Source organism: Papaver somniferum, chromosome 7 (genome assembly GCF_003573695.1).
Source record: "Papaver somniferum cultivar HN1 chromosome 7, ASM357369v1, whole genome shotgun sequence".
Classification (NCBI taxonomy): domain Eukaryota; kingdom Viridiplantae; phylum Streptophyta; class Magnoliopsida; order Ranunculales; family Papaveraceae; genus Papaver; species Papaver somniferum.
Window position 1 is genome coordinate 183,423,065 of NC_039364.1, and position 17,894 is coordinate 183,440,958.

The following is a 17,894-nucleotide window of genomic DNA, read 5'->3' on the forward strand; positions in this document are numbered from 1 at the left end:
TTCCTATTCACCTTGATTTATGAAAAGACTGAACAAAAACTCTTGGGTATTTCTGTGGGAGACAGATTTATTCAATCTACAGACTTTTCTGTGTGAGACAGATTTGTTTATCAAGTCTTCGACTTTGGGTCGTAGCAACTCTTGGTTGTGGGTGACATCAACTAAGGGAATCAAGTGCGCAGTATCCTGCTGGGATCAGAGATGTACCTTGAATCAGTGTGAGATTGATTAGGGTTCAACTACAGTCCAGTCCGAAGTTAATTGGTTGTAGGCTAGAGTCTGTAGCGGCTTAATACAGTGTGGTGTTCAATCTGGACTAGGTCCTGGGGTTTTTCTGCATTTGCGGTTTCCTCGTTAACAAAATTCTGGTGTCTGTGTTATTTCTTTTCCGCATTATATTTTGTTATATAATTGAAATATCACAGGTTGTGCGTTAAGATCAATCAATTAGAATATCCAACCTTTGGTTGTTGATTTACATTGATTGACACTTGAACACTAGTCTTTGGTACCGTTCAAGTAATTCCTCTTATATTCAATCGGGCTCCCACATTCCTATTTGCTGATTGCGGATTGAATTTAGAATTAAAGATATTAAACTCTTTGATATACTTTACTCTAGATTGAGTATGACTATCTAGTTGATTCTATAGAAAGTATACTGGAGTAAGTCCTCTCAGATTGCCGAACGAATTGTTGGGTGTGGTTGTTAGACCCCCCGCATTTTCAATTGGTATCAGAGCAGGAAAACACATTAAAGACCTTATAACTCTGTGTTTGTAGCGATCTGAAGATGGACAATATTATCTTTGATCACGCACCACCAGCTCACGGGCAGTCCAACTTGGTCAATTGTCCTGGTTCCACTGAGAATTATATTTCGGCGTCTTCTTCTAAATTCACACTTAACTGGGAAGCCCATATCGATGAACAGTTAAATGAACTTTCTGATGAAAGTGATTCAGAAGAAGGATTTTTAAATTTCGAAGAAGAAGACTCTCAGTATATCATTCTCTTTGATCATCTCCTAAAGAAAAATAGGTCAACATCCTGCTTGGCTGAATTTTTAACTCCTCTCTGCGTTGAATACAGAAAATTGAGAAAACCATTTAAGAGGTATGATTCTGGGTATATCTTATTACAAGCTACTCTTAAAGATCATAACGAAGATCTATGTTCAAAGAATTCTGAATGTGATGATCTTCGTCAAAATCTCCTTGTGTTGAAAGAAAGACTTGCAGAAACCAGAGCAAGATATGTCTCTCAACATGAATGTTTTTTTTCAGAGAAAAGGCGTTTCTCACCCGAGAAAAAACAATTGGAGGCTGATCTTAGTACGACTCTTGAAAAGGTCAAAGCTTTAGAAGATAATTTGAAAAAATTCAATTGTAGCTCTACAAAGCTATCTTCTATGATTGGAGCATGTAAAGAACATCGTGATACACGTGGTCAGGGTTATAAAGGTATAGAAGCTCCAAGTACTGGTAAGATGAATTTTGTTAAGGAAAATGACCTTCCTCAATATACAGCTGTATATGTATCTGAAAATAAAGAACGTGAGCCTACAAGGATGACTCAGTTGAGAATGGATAAAAACCTTCCTGTCAACTGCTTTTATTGCGAAAGAAAGGTCACATTGAAAGAAGATGTCATCTTCGTCTACGGAATGAAAAACTTCACAACATCCTCATGTGGATGTCTAAAGAAGTAATCAAACCTGTTCATTAGTGTTCAGTTAGAAATTCATTCCACAATCAAGAAAAGTGCTTCAATGGGCCATTTCCTGATTATGAACATAACACTTACTCCACTTACAATGGTAAAAGGAACAATGTTATATGGATGACTAATAACTCCGAAAGACCTGTAAGGAGAAAAAGATATCGAAGAAAGAAAAATTCTTCAAAATCCTCTCTTTCCCTCAACGATGATCTTGCTTCTAAAATAAATGTTCCTGATTACATCCATATCAATAATCGTGTTTCGTAACTCAAGACTAGTATCAACGGTCTCAAGCGCAAGATCAAGAAGGCGAGGAAGGCAGCTGATTCAGGTAACCCTTGTCTTTCTCCTGATAACTCTTTTGAAAATATGTACAAGAGTTCAGTTATATGTCAGGGGAGTAAAAAGGAGTGTGTAAATACCACTGATGAACTTCATGTTCATCAACATACAACTTGACTATTTTCTTATGTGTATCCTCCCTATGGACCAGTGAGAAGATACACATAACCCTCGAGGAGATACCTTCTTGACAAATGGTCCGTGTTGTTTGTATTTTTGCTCCAAATTTTTTTTTTCTTAAAAATACCTTCTTAGTATACGCTAGCTTTTCTTCCTAGAATGAAAGTCGAGTCACTTTGTATCAAATATTTTTGTAATTATCTCAAAACTTTTTTACTCCTTCGTTTAACCGACCTCGCCTTGGGTCTTAAGACTCTTAACCATTAATCTGTGCACCCGGTCCGTTACCAAACGTATACAATAAACCCTAGGTTACTCTTGTGGAATTTTTTTCCCCTTTAAATATGTATCAAGTTTTTGATATATATATATATATATACTGGTACGGTAACGCCAAGAGATCTTCTGGGTTTAATTGAGCAAGTGCACAATGGAAGGAAGCAAAAAGGAAGACAACTTTAGTGATATAACCTTTGAACTTGATGATGATCCCATCCCTGTTATTTGCTTTAAAGCAATTGATCATGAAAAAGATCTTCCAATCCAGATGTCTCTTCAATTGGTTAAATCTTCTTCAAGAATTTGAGGTCATATGTGAACATCTTGAGATTGCATCAAAGAACCTAGTCTTTTTGAAGGAAGAGCTAAAGAAAGCAACTGATGAACTCTCCCTTGTTCGTTCCATGGTTGATGATCTCGTCTGAGTTGTTTTGATTTATTTTGTCTAGTAAAACTTCTTATGAGAATTTATTCTTGTTTTTTAAGAAGGATAACTAGGGTCTGGAATACCAATTATTGTGAGCACACATAGCTATTTCCAACGATTTTCATCTTGCAATGTTTTTAGATTTATTGGCCGACCGAGCGAAGCGAGGGAGGACCTTTATATGGCCACTTTTTTGTAAATATAAAGTGATCAATTGAAACAAAAAGATTATATTTGGTGTCCAAAATAGATTTCAATCAACAATGAAAGGACTAAATAGCCCCTCCATGTTTCAATTTCTCACTAAAACTAGCGTAAATACAACACAAAATAAGCGTTAATCGCGTAAATTTCGTGGGCTGAAAAAAGGACACGGAGGTTGGAAATGTTTTAATTGGTGAGGGGAAATTTAATAAAACCCAAGGTAAAGTGACCTAAAGATTGCAGGATCGAATCCCGGCCACCTCCTTCTTTTTTCTTTTCCCTTCTTCTTTCTTCTTCAGCCATGAAACGGATAGAGGAGATCGAGATGAAGAAAGAAATTGAGCAGAGAAGTTAGGGTTTGTGTCGAAATTGAAGAATCAGAGTATGGGTTTCGAAATCATGAATCCTAATCTAAATTTCCGATTCTAGCTCAGAGAAAGAAAGGTGTTGGTTATGAACCCTTGAGTTGGTCAATTCCAGTTGGGATTTGAGAATAATCGAAAGGGGATTTTGGGTGTTCTTGTTTTGAGATTGAAGGTACGATTTCAATCTTATTTCTTCATGCTCCAATCTATTGAACGTTCATCATATCTTCTTCAATAATTCAATCACTCAACTGTTATCAATTTTATTGTCGAATTAAGTACGAAGAACCTGGGGTTTCCTTAGGTTTTGATTTCAACACTGCTTGAAACTGAAACATGATAGGGAAAGATTTTTTTAGGATTTGATTTCAACACTGCTTGAAATTGAAACATGATAGGTATAAAATTTGTATTTGGAATGAGATTAGGTATACTGTAATCTTACAAACCACCATGAATTTTAGATTCCATAAGCAAATTTGTTGGATTGGGATACGCAACATCATTTCAGAAAATTTCATTTATTGTTTGTTGACACTTGGGTCTGATTATAGCCATTTTTTTTATCGAACTAAGCTAGGATGGCTTCTTGAGGATTATAGCTCTATGAACAACAATTCCAACATATTATACAGTGTCCCTGTTAGATTTTTGCGATTTGAGATACGTCCGACTTGTGTAACAGTTTGTAATGTTTTGTATAGGTCGATTTCAGTTGAATCGTTCTGTTTTTCTGACTTAACTCCTATGTGCATAAGGTGTCTTTGGCAGTTAGCAAAGATTCAGATGCAGTGGCTGTTGGTGATTCTGGGTTCAGAAAATGGAAGTGCAGTGGCAACGTGGGTGTGTGTCAATGCTACAGAAAATGTTGTTGGTGATCAGAAGGTTTAGGCAGTGATGTGAATGGTTGTGTGTTGGCTCAATGAGATGTGCAAGGATGGTGCTCTGCAAATGGTTTCAGTTGTAGCTGAGATGGACTTGGCTGCTATGTGATGAGCTATGATCTGGTACTCATTTATGCCACAAGAGATAAAGGGAAAAAATAGCTTTTCGTGCAAAAATGCAGGCCCTAAGGAAACATCGTGATTCAAACAAGAATGAAAATCTTCTCACCAAGGAGGAGCTAGATGAAGCAAACAATATTAAGAATGATGAGATTCGTGCTAATTTCATTAGAAATCCAGCCTCTAGAAAAGATTATTTTAAAGAAAAAAATGAGCTAATGGATAGAGTTTCAACTCAGAAAAAAGTTCAATCTCCTATTGAACTTGTTCCTGGTAATTACGCTTCGAATGAAGATGAGTACGATGATATTTATGAAGAGTATGGAGACTCGGAGCTTTTAGAATTGGCAATAAGGGACGCTTGAGAGGAGCAGGATATAGACGTTATTAATTGCTTTGAGTTTTCTCTTGATGTTATTTAATTTGTGTTAACTTTTTTCGGAGTTTTTTTGAGTTATCTTTGATTTTTTTAACCCCTTTGGTTTATGGGGTGGGGTTGGGTGGGATTGGGGTGGTAAAATAGTTCTTAACATATCTACACAATTACAAATGGTACATTAACACGAGGAGGAAGAAAAAAAAAAAGAAGGGCAGCTTTCAATATCTAAAGCTCATGTGCAGTTAAACACACAAAGAACGAATATTGAAGGACTGCAAGACAAATCAATACGACTCAGACGAACAAATCACTCAAAAAGTAGCTAGTTAATACTAGTTGACTAACAAAATTCTCCATGATACGTGATTAAAGTTTCATGCTCTGACCCGTGATAACCGCAGAAAGTACTATCATGCGCCTTTTGAGAGAACCCCAGACGCGAATAAAAGATTTCTCCGAGAGAACTGCAAACAATAGCATTTAAATTGTATCATTTAAAAAATATGTAAAATAAAAACCCAAATTACAGAACGAACAGAATATAAGATACTATGCTTCAAAAAAAAAAATAAAAAAAAAAATATAAGATACTAGGTCAGCCCAGATGTACTTACCCGTAATGAATAAACTGAAGTAGATTTGGTTGGTAGGGTTTTTAACGATCTTAATCTGTTTGTACTTCCTGCTTTGCTGTAGATGACAATGGAAGCTATAAATATATCCATGGACTAAAGTTTGGGAATTTACATAATATATTCAGTTCAAGTCATTTTCTAACTTACTTCTCCTCTGCCCTTGGTATCTTTGTGCTTGCTGTTACATCCCATAACTTTACGGTAGAATCGGCAGACCCGGAAGCCAGAAGTGAACCTTCACCACTGAATTTCCAAAGCAGATGGATATCCCAAAGTAATGTTAGAATGTGTTATGCACCTTGTTTGGCATCAAAGATAAGTTCTTAAATACTAAACCTAAAACCAAATATGATGCAATATGCCCCTGCATCAAAATATCATGTAGCCCATTATCCAGTAACACGTTTGGTATTAAAACCAATCTCCAATTTAAGTAGCCGATAGTCGAACAATTAATAAAACACTGATTCCACTTTTTGGACTATTATCAGCACTGCACCTCAACTCCAGCAAACATGTTACCTAGACGCCTATGTTTTTCAGTAGTTCTTTAACACCTTAGTGGTTGAAACAATGAATTCAAACACAGCTCTAGGATTCTTTTAAAAATACTATGCAAAAGAGATAAGCTGACCACTGAATATTAGAGCCACTCACCTGAAGTCAAGTGCCCACACACATGAGGTATGACCAGTCAGAGGGGTAACACACCGACCGCTTGAAAGATCCCACATCATGATGGTACCGTCTTCGTCACCTGATGCCATATATCTCCCATCAGGCGACATTGCCAAAGATAATATCATACTCCTATGGCCTATAAATATGCGAACACATTCCCCACTTTGCACATCCCACAGTCTAACAGTCTTGTCACTAGAACCAGTTGCTATGTAGTTACAATTTGCATGCCACTGCACACACTGATTATAAGATGAATGAAATTATTAGAGAAAATACCTAAAGATTCTTAGAAAGCTATAAAAGAGATGGTGCCAGGAAAAAACATCAGCCAACTTGCATAACATGAGACCCATTGCTACGGCATTTGAACCTTTTCAGCTACTATTCTTTTTTCTAATTGTTCTTGTTCAGTAAGTTTTTGCAGATAGTTCCAAAGTGTACCAAGTCCTACTTTTACAAGCTTCAGCTTCTGTTTAATTCTACCAAATTACTCCTTACCGAGGATCGCTAAAGGATGTTTTGGGATTATTTTAGAGGAGTTCTTGTAACTAATAATGGTATTAATATAAAATGAGGAAAATTGAATTGTCACTGGCCACTATCATACATCAGAAAATAATCAACTCACATCAACATCAGATAAATGTCCTGCCATTATTCTTAGAGGCTGTATTCTGTCCATAGACCAAATCCTAGCCGTCCGATCATGCGAAGAGCTTGCAAAATAATGGCCCACAGGACTAAACTGCAACAAATAACCATGTCATTGGAATTTGAAAGAGATAAACATTGCCAGTTGACACGTCTTGCCTTGAATACAAACAGCAAATTTTGGATAATGTTTCATGCAAGATCTGGAACCAAAAGAGGAAGCATCTAAGAGAGAGAACTTCTAAGAAGAAAAATAAACCATTTACGCAGCATTTCACACTGAGCCAGTATTTGATATAGAATACAATGGTCCAAATTTCATACTAGTTCACTATAGTAGACTTCAAAGTAAGCAAACAAACAAGTTGATGTTTAAGGTCCCTTGCCCACTCAGCCACATGTCAACTTTACATAATCACCCTTTAAACAACTGATGTAAGCCTTAGGTACAAGGCCAGAATCAGTAGCAATACAATCACTGAACAACAGTGTAGTGGGATTATCCCAGTTACAGAGGTTAGTTTGTGATAGACCTATTACAAACTAACAGTTTTCAAAACATATTATATTAGGATAAACTGCAGTGAACTGAAATAATACCTGGACATCCCAGACAGGGTAATTATGACCTTTATAGCAAACAAGATTCGCGTTCAGCTTCGTGCTCCATAATCGAACTGCAGCACAGCAATGTATTCTAGTTCTTTAGTGCTGTAGGCTTGAGTCTATGAAACTAGATGGAACCAATCATGGATGTCAAAATAATTAAAATGGCTTAGAGAAAGAAAACATACTGGTAGAGTCTGAAGATGATGATAAAATAAAATCACCAAGTGGACTAAATGTGGCAGAATATACGGGTCCAGCATGACCTTGAAACAATGTATAAGATCTTTTCCCATCATCTGTTCCCACCAACTGTTCGGTAGGAGTTGTCCCATTTCCCCCCTGCATAGTAGCTGACACAGGCATTATTTAATATAAGAATTGTGACTACCTTTCCGGAGGTATGCTTGATGTGTGCGACTAGGAAAACGTGAAAAACGAGAGTGATCTCATGAGAGGAATGCCCTGTAGTGTCAACCTCCCCAAAGATTTTACTGCATAAGTATTCTAATAAAAATATTTTCCAGAATTAAATGCTCCTTAATAGAATATCTATCAAGGCTACATATATTTGCGGAGCTGAATAACAGAAAACCGCTCAACACAAAGGGAAAAAGATTGATAATCTGCAGCAGTTATCTGTATTTTGAACCGCCTGTCAAACAACATCTAATGCAATCATATTTCTAACAGCGTTGATGCCTACTGGACCTACTATAAAGAAAAGCCTAAAATGGTAACTTCGCAGATAACTATTTACCAGCTCCACCTTCTTGCCCAATTTTTGCCATATCCCACACCTGTAAGACAACAAGTGAAGCATAAATGAAAGAAATTCATCCGTGGCCGGCGAGTATGAAATAAGCGTGAGTAGGAAGATAAGAAATCGAACCTTCAGTGAGGAGTCTGAGAATCCCCCAGCAACTAATGATCCATCATGAGATATTGATGAACAGTTCAGCCTACTTAGCAAAAAAAAAAGATGAACAGTTCAGCCTAATCAGCATTTGACAGAAATGTCAACAGAGTAACTGATAAGAAGTGCAGTAGATGAGAGCACAATTTATCAAAAAGTTTTCCCATTACCCATTATGTGTGTTTATAAATGTATAAAAGCAAACTGATGGTAGTGCCATGCTACCCAACTGAACACGGTTTCTCAGGTCCTCTAGAATGGAATGTTCTACTTCTATGGGCCTGCAGAAAAAAGTTACACAGATTTCAGATTTTACACAAGGAAACCATTATACCTGGCAGCAGGTTCAAATCCACATATTATGATCACTGGTGATAGGAGAATAACTATAGGCAATGAATGAAACAAGAGGACCGAGATCTAGAAGAAAAAAAATAGTGAAAATATGAGATAAAGAAAAAGCTGAAGGTATCAGATAATGATGACACCCAAACACCATCCAAACCGCAAAACCTCAATATCTAAAATACAACCAGCACCAATGCTAAATTTGTTGATAAAGTATGATACTGAAGCTAAGTTTCTAACGATACCAAAGTTAATAGACTTTAAGATTGAACGTACTACATGTATAATAGCAAGATAAGAACACAATACTCTTAACTCTCTTTCTTGCATCTTGCAGGAGCTAATGTAGAAAAATACGAAAAAGAAAGAAGGGATCCTCTGAAACAACACTAAGAGCTGTTTCATTCTCTTTACATGTTCAGATCAGTAAAACATATAGCACAAAATGTTGAGTACTCCACTCAATTTACCAGCTACAGATTTAAGCTTCAAACAGAAGCCTCTACTCCTTAAAACATTGCGGTAGGTCCCCCTGATAAATGACTAAGGGCTTTAGAGAACACCTTAGCACCTCAAACACACATAAATAAATATAAGAGTCCACGTAAAAACCATTAGTAAGTATCTTCTTTTATGTTTTTTGAGTTTGAACCTGCTTCATCACACCACAATATTTGTAATCTAGGCCTAATTGAACTAAATCTCATGTGCATGGGTGCTAGGTGGCGGACCTCAAAGGACCAGAGATGCAACTATTATTTGCAATCGTGCTGCTTGTACCTTTCTAGTAATCACGGATCCGACAAGCCTAAATTTTTTAATCTCTAGCAAATATAAAAGTGCAGTTCACGCAACTCATATACAAAATAGTCAAGTGTGCACGGAAACTTGATGCGTCCTAAGTGATGAGAAGGTATTCATGTCAAAACAACAAACCTATTTCATGGTTACCATGAGCGTAAAAACACTAGCTCAACACATAGCAACTACATTAGATACAATACAAGGAAACTGCACTCAGCGACATACATGATTTATCCAGACCTGATTGACTCAATGATGCCCAGTTCCCAGGAGGAATTTCATGTGAGGTATGCTCTAAATCCAAAAAAGGAAGAAAAAAAAATACAAACTGAAAAACAATAAAATACGGGTTCTGATAATTACATTACTGGCAAAGTCAGCTCTGCCTTGACTCGCGGTGCTACGGATACAGCATTTGTCTCAGCGCGGGCGCTTTTTCCCGTTGCGCTAACAACCTTGTCCTTTTTCAGTTTCTTAGCCGAAGGACCTTGCTTTCCACCATCTGTTGATTTCTTCTGCACAGATAATGGTGAAAACATGTTTATGCAGTTGAGCTGCATTGGTTTATATGAAATATGACTCTCTTTTAATAACATAACGAAGGAACCCTTAAGTAACAAATGGCAAATGTTTAAGCTCTTTTTACTGTATTTAAATGAAAATCATGTAATTAGTTCGTTCAGTATCAAAATTAATTAAATTAACAGAAGTACCAAGACACTCGGAAAGCAATTTGGATGCACAACATTCCTATATAATTGACCAAAATGTGCTACCAGTAAGAAAAAATTAGAAGCTTTAAGTCTTAGAGCAGTTTACATTACCTTGCATTCTTCCAAGTCACCTTCTTTGGTTTCTCCCTCACCTTTTTCAGATTCTGGCATCATCCCCCCTGCTTTTTCCAGACGCTCTTCCAAAGAATCTTCAAGCAACTATGAAATGGAAACACAGGAGCAGATGTGGTCAGTATGACAGTATCTCTTAATTTAACATGCTCAAAGACAAGGAAAAAAGATAGGAAGATAAGATCAGAGACACCAAAGGCCAATCAGATTGTAATGTAGCGGAAGCAATTTAAAATTTGGATCAAAGATCCTCATCCAAGAAGCTAATAATGGCTTGTGAGATCAACAGATTCACAAAAGCAATTGCATAGCTAAGAAACTAATATGTATAAATCAAATAATGATAGAATGTATTCTCTACAATACCAGGACTTCTTATATATATGCTTCAATAATTCCTAAAGTACTAGGACTAGGGAAAAGAAAATCATCTAAACTAAAGAACAAATCAAAATTAGAAAAAGGAAATCCTAAATTAAGAGACTAACTAGAACTAGGAAAAACATCCTAGCAAGAAACAAAATAGAAAATAGAAAACTTAAACTAGTAGAGCTAGGCCAAGTCAGTTGAATGTCCAACATCAGATTGTGTGGTTCTTTATCAACAACAATAAATGTGATATACAAGGAAAAAAGCAGAAGGTTTTAGAGTAATAGAGAACCAGTTAAAGAAAGAAGACCAAAAATTGCTCCAATAACCTTTTTTATATTCTTGATTACTTTTTTGAACTAGCAAGAGATAACTTCCCAGTGAGCATTAAGCCACCTTTTATAACTCTGTGGTACCCATCTTACATGCGCACTGAATTCTAACCATACATCAAAGTCTAACATAAGGATAATAAGTTCAGAAAAAATCGATCATCACTCCTAGATCATATATAATTTCCATTTCTTTACAAGTATGTAATGTTGTCTTTCTTCATTTCAAAAATATAGAAACAGTCCTAGATTGTCATTAGCCTCAACCAGCTGCTACAAATGTAACATTTATTTGCATGAACTACATAAAAGAAAGTATTTAGTTCGACAAATACAAGTTCAATTTACAAAGCTGCACCCAAGTTCATAATGAAAAGCAAAATCATTTTTGTAGGTTAAGTGTCTCACCCCCCAATGTATTTCTTTCTCATTTATCTGTTTGGCTGTATCCTGGCTGATTCCAATTAGAGTTACTACCTCCGTTTCATCAGATATCGAGCTTGGCTGTCCGGGAGAAACTGCCAAATGACCATGAATTAAGTATTGGCATGAAAGTGAAGCATCTCCAAATTGACCAAGGATATGTCAAAATTAACACATTACAAAATCAATTCAATAGCAGTAAGAAGAGTGGTACCTTCGAAAGTTATATGCTCATTGACTATTCCAAACATTTTTGAGGACTGGGGTTTCTGCAGATATTGCACCAGCAGCTCATGCGAGTACTGTACAGAAGAAATAAACTGTCAGGAGTGACCATTATTTAGTGACACAAAGATCAGCTACTCGAATAATAAAGATGGAAAGATTGATCAGACTTCAGCACTATGTCATAATAATATAATACTTTTTCTCGACACTTCAATTAGCAAAAATAGCTTAAGGGTGTTATAACCTAATATTTACCTAAAATTACTACAAATGGATTAGGTAAGATGTTTGTTTTAGAGATGGGCAGTCATTGTGTGTGCTTGATTTACAGGCTTATGCACAACATATTCGACTCTAGGCAATGTGGATATCCACAATGCTGATATCTTAATCACATTACACTTCAGCACAAATCCAGGAACTCATTGCGTGCAAAGATGACTTATTGCTCGGCAACTAGATGCAAAATACATTATTTGTTGACTAGCAATTGGTTGTATCTGACTACAAGTAAAATGATTTTTAGTAAATGAAGGGATTACAAGCACCGATTATATAGTTTTACAATTTATTGCATCAGAAAGAAATTGGACAGATATCTTTGGCTGTAAAAGAAGAAAATCAGAAGAGCCGTAAGGAACAACCTGACATAACTTAATCTTCACTTTGCTCCGCCTAAGAGAATGAGCAAATTCCATTTCCTGCATGAATATGTAAATAGATTTGATAAAGATTTAATTGCTCACTACATGCAGAAACAGGTATAATATTATGAAGAGCAATAGTGATAGACCTCCAGATGTGAGGGAGAAAGAATGCCTTCCAGCTTTTGAAGATCCCTCAAGTGCATCATCTCATGGTCTTCGCGGTAGCTGCTAAAAAAAGTTCTAGCTGATCCAGATACATCAAAAACGAACATTAAACACAGCTAATTAGTGAAAGTTATTTGGCATACTCAAGAAAGCCAACCAATTCAAGCATACCTTCCTGTGTATGCCGTTTTGCCACAAGATCCATAAAACAATGGATAAATACTGGATAAAGCACTCGCAGCAATTCATGCTGCAGGATTCAACAGTTGATTTGTGAGAGCATTTAATTACAGCTAAATTTTGGACCAGAGGCAATAGTCATAAGCAGGACACCATCACGGCAAGGTCTTTCAACTTTCTCAAAATCAACCATGGAATTGTGGTGCCTATAATTTTTCACCGTAAAAATTTGAAATTGTCTACCAAACATCAAAATAACTAACCTAAGTCATTACCTTGTAAAGATCTAATGAACCGTATGTCCATGACCTTAACTTGCTGTAGCCGTCCTGGTACCGTGCAGGATCGTTCTCCGACCTGATAAACAGGAATGACGAAAGGAAAATTAAGGAAGCATTACGATTATGACAATGACAAATTACTTCAACAAATTAGAGTGATTAACTTAACTCTGACTTGACACCATTAGGAATCAACCATATAATATTAATCTTATTTGTCAGGCTGTGAGGATGTTACAGCACAGCACACATAAGTCAAAAGCAAAAAAAGCACGAGATTAAAATCCAGGGTACTACATCTGGCTGAAGCAATGATTTAGTTTCTATCTTGTAGAGAAGTTACTTCTGCTCAACTTTCAGAACAGTTACTTCTATTGTCCCCTCACTACCTTAACACCACCAACTACACTCCACTCACTCTCATCGCCTCCTCGCCATCACAAAAATTACCCATAACACCACCACTTGAATGTTGAACCTTTCCATTGCCACCACATTAGTCACTACCATAGAAGCCAGTACCTCACCCTAGTAATATTTGTTTTGATCACATTGCACTGCCATCCACGTTTATACCCTGATAAGCTATATACGAATAAAAATACATTGACTTCTCCTCACTACTTCCTGTTGCCATATACTTGAGAAGCTACACTGGATTCCATAATGTTTTCAAAACCAATATACTTACTATATTACCGAACAAAGTTTATCACTTAGTTAACAGTCTAGATGCATAATACATTTTCCTCTGCCATACTCGAAGACACGAAATAGAGAAAATGTAGGTCAATGTAATACTCGTAGATTCTTAATTTTTACAACCCATCTAACTTATCTAAGATGTCAGCTTTTTGACATTGTACTCGTCATAAATTTGAAACAGAAAAGAAAAACCCTATACATCAATTTATCGACGCAATAACTAGAACCCTAGTCAATCATTCATGAGCTACAAAACTACTAGATATTGTTATTAAAAAAAAAAAGTGTAATTAAGGAGCGAGAGAGAAGATTACTTACTCAGAGAAGGAGAGAAGTTGTTTGGAAACATCAGGATCAGTATGTGAAACATTGGAAGAAGAACTCTTGCTTTGTTCTTCTTGCAATGCTAGTGCCGTCTGTTTAAAACCCTTTTTTTTCAAATATGCCATTACCGCTTTCTCTATATCTTCGTCTTCCATTGTCTCTCACACAATAGACCTAATTGAAGAGTTCAGACCTAACTTGAGTTCAAAAACAAACACACTGAGAATTTCTGAAAGATCTCTATAAGTTTCTACTTCGTTCCCAAGAGAGTCTTGAGGAGAACAAAGAAGTAAAGAAATTTACCCCTTCTTATAATGATGATGACTGACTGACATAGGACGGTGAGAGTCGTGAGAGTGAGACCCATATAAATAGAAAAAGACCTTACTTACCCCTGAAAAATACAATATTTTCTGATATTGTCCATAATAAAACTTTACCTTCTTCCCCTTTCTCTCTATCATTTATTTCTCTACTTACTTCTTCAGTTCTCCACTCAATTGCGTGCTCACCTCTACTCGATCTGGTTGCTGCTTTCGGGAGTTAAAAGAAAAGGTCTGACCTCTCTCTCTCTTACCATACCCCAGGGATTTTGTTGCTTGCTTTAATTTTCTTTCTTTGGCTTCAACTTAATGAGATAGCAAATGTGCATAATCTTTCTGTTGGTTTTAAAATTTAATTTCCTTGAGATTAATGATAATGTTGATATCCAATCATAATTGATGGAATATTACAAATCTTGGTAGACTACACAAACCTTTTTAAACAATTTGGATCTTGTGGTAAGACTTTCTATAATGAATGTTTGAATCTTTGATCACATTCTCCAAATACACCTTTTAAGTTCGAGCTTGGGATGTAGAAGAGGATATCAGAAGCAACTTGGTTATTAAGGGACAGCTCTGATGATGTTCATGTCTATCTATTATGTGCATCTTCATCTAGCATTGGTTTGGTCCATATGATAATGTCTACTTTACTGTCTTTTTTTCCTTTTTTTTTCATTTCTTCAAGAAGTACTACTAGCCTTATTATTTCCCATCCTACTCCCAAAATCTCAATTCTTAATCTGCTTAGTATAAATTCTTGGTCTATGTATGCTTATTGATGGATGGTCATGAATTTGGCGTAGAGTAGAGTCAGTCATCAAACCAAAGAATGTTTATAATATTGGAATCCTTAGATTTTGGTTCAGCTGCATTTTAAATTTGCCATACTGGAAGTGTTTGTGGATGGTAAATGCTTGGGTTTTGGCTTAGAACACTTTCATTTATTATTATGTGCCTTTTTCTATGCGAAATTTGATAAGTACGTGATAGCAGCAGTCTACTATTTTCTCTACCTTTCTACATAGTTTTATTCGTATAGTTTCTGTTACATTCTAATTCTTGATTTGTTTCCTATTTATATCCTATATGGATACATCCTGATTCGTTTTATTTATATATACGTAGTTCTTGTTTTTCTTTATTTCGGAGTTTTTGGTGTTGATATTTGCCTAATTGTGTTGTAGGTTGTTGATGCCAGTTAGATAGTAGTTTAGGCAGATTCGAGAATGAATACCAAGGTTGCTATGTTGTCATATGCTATTCTATATTTCTGCTGTTACTGTCTTTGGAAAATGTTTTCCGGGAAGTGCCAAAGTAAAATGCTAAGCTGTTCGGTTTGCATAAAGCACATTTTTCATTTGTAGGACTTCTGCTAGTATTAGGTATTTCCGCATAAGGATTTTATAGTTGCTGTTTGTTACTGTTATGCATCACTACTGATGTATACATAAACATAACACAGATACACAAAAGCACACACAAACACAGGAGGAACAGGAGATGTGTGAAGTGTGAACCTAGGATACCTTATCTTATGTATATCCTAAAGGTTACCATGTCATAAAACTCCCAAGTCCATCAAATCATTTGATTCTACTCTCTGAAGGATTGTTTGGAGCCAGCTCTGCCTCTGGTCATTGACCAATTTTTAACACCACCAGAAAGCAGAATATATATTTTCATGAATGAAAGTAGAAGACTTATTTGCAAATATTTAGTTTGAAAACTATGTAGCCAAGGTTGGTGGCCCAGCAACCATGGGAACTACTGCCATGCTGTCTCTGCTACTGGTTATCGACCAGTTTTTGATACGGTAGAAAACAAAAAATATATTTTCCACGGGAGGAAGTACGATGGAAATCTGAGGACACCAGATTTGCTGGCCAGCTAGGTCTACAACGAGGAGATAATACTTGCGCAGTTGGATCTTAGGTCATTCTTATAGGGTGCTAGTCACTTTAGGATCACCCCTTTAGTATATATGATCATTTGATCCAATCATATATATTTTATTTTCTAGTGCAGTAGAATTCTCGTGGCTAGTGGTGCATTTAAGAAATAGTTTCATGAGCTCTTATACTCATACATAGATATGCGACCCCAAGAGAGTCGATTACAGTAGGGGTATACTTACGTGATAATTGATACTCTATTAGAGGATTAGGACCCAACAGTAGCTATTCATATTCTATATCTTAGTTTCTTTTTGATCTTTTGTCTTTCATTATTTATTTTGCACTCTAGCATCATGATTCATGAATAGTCAATAGTATTTGCTAACTAGTGCTAAATTCTTATGATGATGCCTTATGTTAATCGTACAGCGGTGTGCTTGTTTCAACTTTATCTGTATAAATTGCGTTTCCTAGCAACTTATGCCAAAAGTATCGGATCACAATTGGCAGGGAGGGGTAGAGTATCCTGCATCATTGGTTTTCACTTGAGATTATGAAATTTAATATGAATATATGCATGACTGAAAGATAATTGTCTGTCTCTCTCCCTACAGGCCCTACAGGGTCATGCCAATATTGGCCTCCCTACCAAAAACTTTCTTCTTTTCGCTTCAATCTGGGCCATCAATGGCGCACTTTAACACCTGTATTAGCTCCACAATCACGGCGCAAAAGAAGGCAAGGCTGCGCGGAGTGGTGTTTGACATGGATGGTACACTCACAGTTCCTGTCATAGATTTTGCTGCAATGTACAAAGCAGTTTTGGATGAAGAAGAATACAAAATTATCAGATCAAAGAATCCTTCTGGGATAGATATCTTACACCACATCGAGACATTGAGCCCTAATAAACAGACTAAAGCCTATCAAATCATCGCAGATTTCGAACGTCAGGGTCTTGATCGGCTCCAGATTATGCCTGGTGCAAAAGAACTTTGTAGCCATCTTGATTCAAAGCAAGTCAGGAGGGGTTTAATAACACGAAATGTCAAAGAGGCTGTTGACTTGTTTCATTTGCGGTTTGGGGTTACGTTCTTTCCTGCACTAAGTCGGGAATTCCGGCCATATAAACCAGATCCAGCCCCACTGCTACATATCTGCTCAACTTGGGATATTCATCCTAATGAAGTAATTATGGTTGGCGATAGCCTTAAGGATGACATTGCTTGTGGAAGCCGAGCAGGAGCGTTTACATGCTTGCTTGATGAAACGGGTAGATATACGCCTGCTGATTTTGCGGCTGTTGATCACAAGCCAGATTTCAAGGTATCTTCTTTGGATGAAGTTTATACGCTGTTAGATGCCAACTTTGAACTGAGTCCATAATCCCACCAATCGATGCTCTAAGGATGAAAAGGTAGGTGGGATATGATATGGTTTGGACACTTTAGTAATATTCTATGACTGTATAGATATCTCAGCTTTAAGGGTTCCTTTTCTCTTTTTATTTTTTTGCCTTCATTTGGACTATGATCGGCTTTAAGGTTGAGTTGTTTGTTTCATATCATATAAGACCATACGTAGTACAAACACTAAGGGCTGTAGACATGACCCACCCCTTTTATGTTCACTGATGAAGTATAAAGCAAAATTATTGTGATGAATATATGCAAGGCTTTCTGATC

The 17,894-nt window shown here is 36.5% G+C and overlaps 2 protein-coding genes across 3 annotated transcripts; one reads left to right on the top strand and one right to left on the bottom strand.

Moving 5' to 3' along the window:
• Window positions 1-5,021: 5,021 nt before the first annotated feature.
• Window positions 5,022-14,296, bottom strand: LOC113299147 (transcription initiation factor TFIID subunit 5-like). 2 transcript variants are annotated; one of them, XM_026548112.1, is made up of 19 exons: window positions 13,980-14,296; window positions 12,951-13,032; window positions 12,667-12,745; window positions 12,477-12,574; window positions 12,328-12,384; window positions 11,670-11,757; window positions 11,441-11,550; window positions 10,311-10,418; window positions 9,850-10,001; window positions 8,505-8,615; window positions 8,311-8,383; window positions 8,179-8,218; window positions 7,607-7,771; window positions 7,413-7,489; window positions 6,790-6,906; window positions 6,135-6,400; window positions 5,625-5,720; window positions 5,457-5,532; window positions 5,022-5,306 (listed from the first exon to the last, which is right to left on the bottom strand). In XM_026548112.1, the coding sequence occupies exons 1-19, from the start codon at window positions 14,138-14,140 to the stop codon at window positions 5,253-5,255; spliced, it is 2,010 nt and encodes a 669-aa protein (XP_026403897.1). In that variant the 5' UTR covers window positions 14,141-14,296; the 3' UTR covers window positions 5,022-5,252. The 2 variants fall into 2 exon arrangements, with proteins under 2 accessions (XP_026403897.1, XP_026403898.1); XM_026548113.1 differs by having other exon boundaries at window positions 8,311-8,380; window positions 13,980-14,140.
• Window positions 14,297-14,434: 138 nt separating this feature from the next.
• On the top strand, window positions 14,435-17,894 carry LOC113299148 (haloacid dehalogenase-like hydrolase domain-containing protein At2g33255). The gene is made up of 2 exons (XM_026548114.1): window positions 14,435-14,540; window positions 16,824-17,894. Exon 2 carries the CDS (start codon window positions 16,837-16,839, stop codon window positions 17,593-17,595), a length of 759 nt encoding a protein of 252 aa, XP_026403899.1. The 5' UTR covers window positions 14,435-14,540; window positions 16,824-16,836; the 3' UTR covers window positions 17,596-17,894.

Coding starts and splice junctions, on each gene's coding strand:
- LOC113299147 (XM_026548112.1), bottom strand. CDS start 14,140: ATGGAAGACGAAGATATAGAGAAAGCGGTAATGGCATATTTGAAAAAA. Junction 6,401..6,789: donor GACATTTATCTGATGTTGAT/GTGAGTTGATTA, acceptor TCTTATAATCAG/TGTGTGCAGTGGCATGCAAA. Junction 5,307..5,456: donor CTTCAGTTTATTCATTACGG/GTAAGTACATCT, acceptor TATTGTTTGCAG/TTCTCTCGGAGAAATCTTTT.
- LOC113299148 (XM_026548114.1), top strand. CDS start 16,837: ATGCCAATATTGGCCTCCCTACCAAAAACTTTCTTCTTTTCGCTTCAA.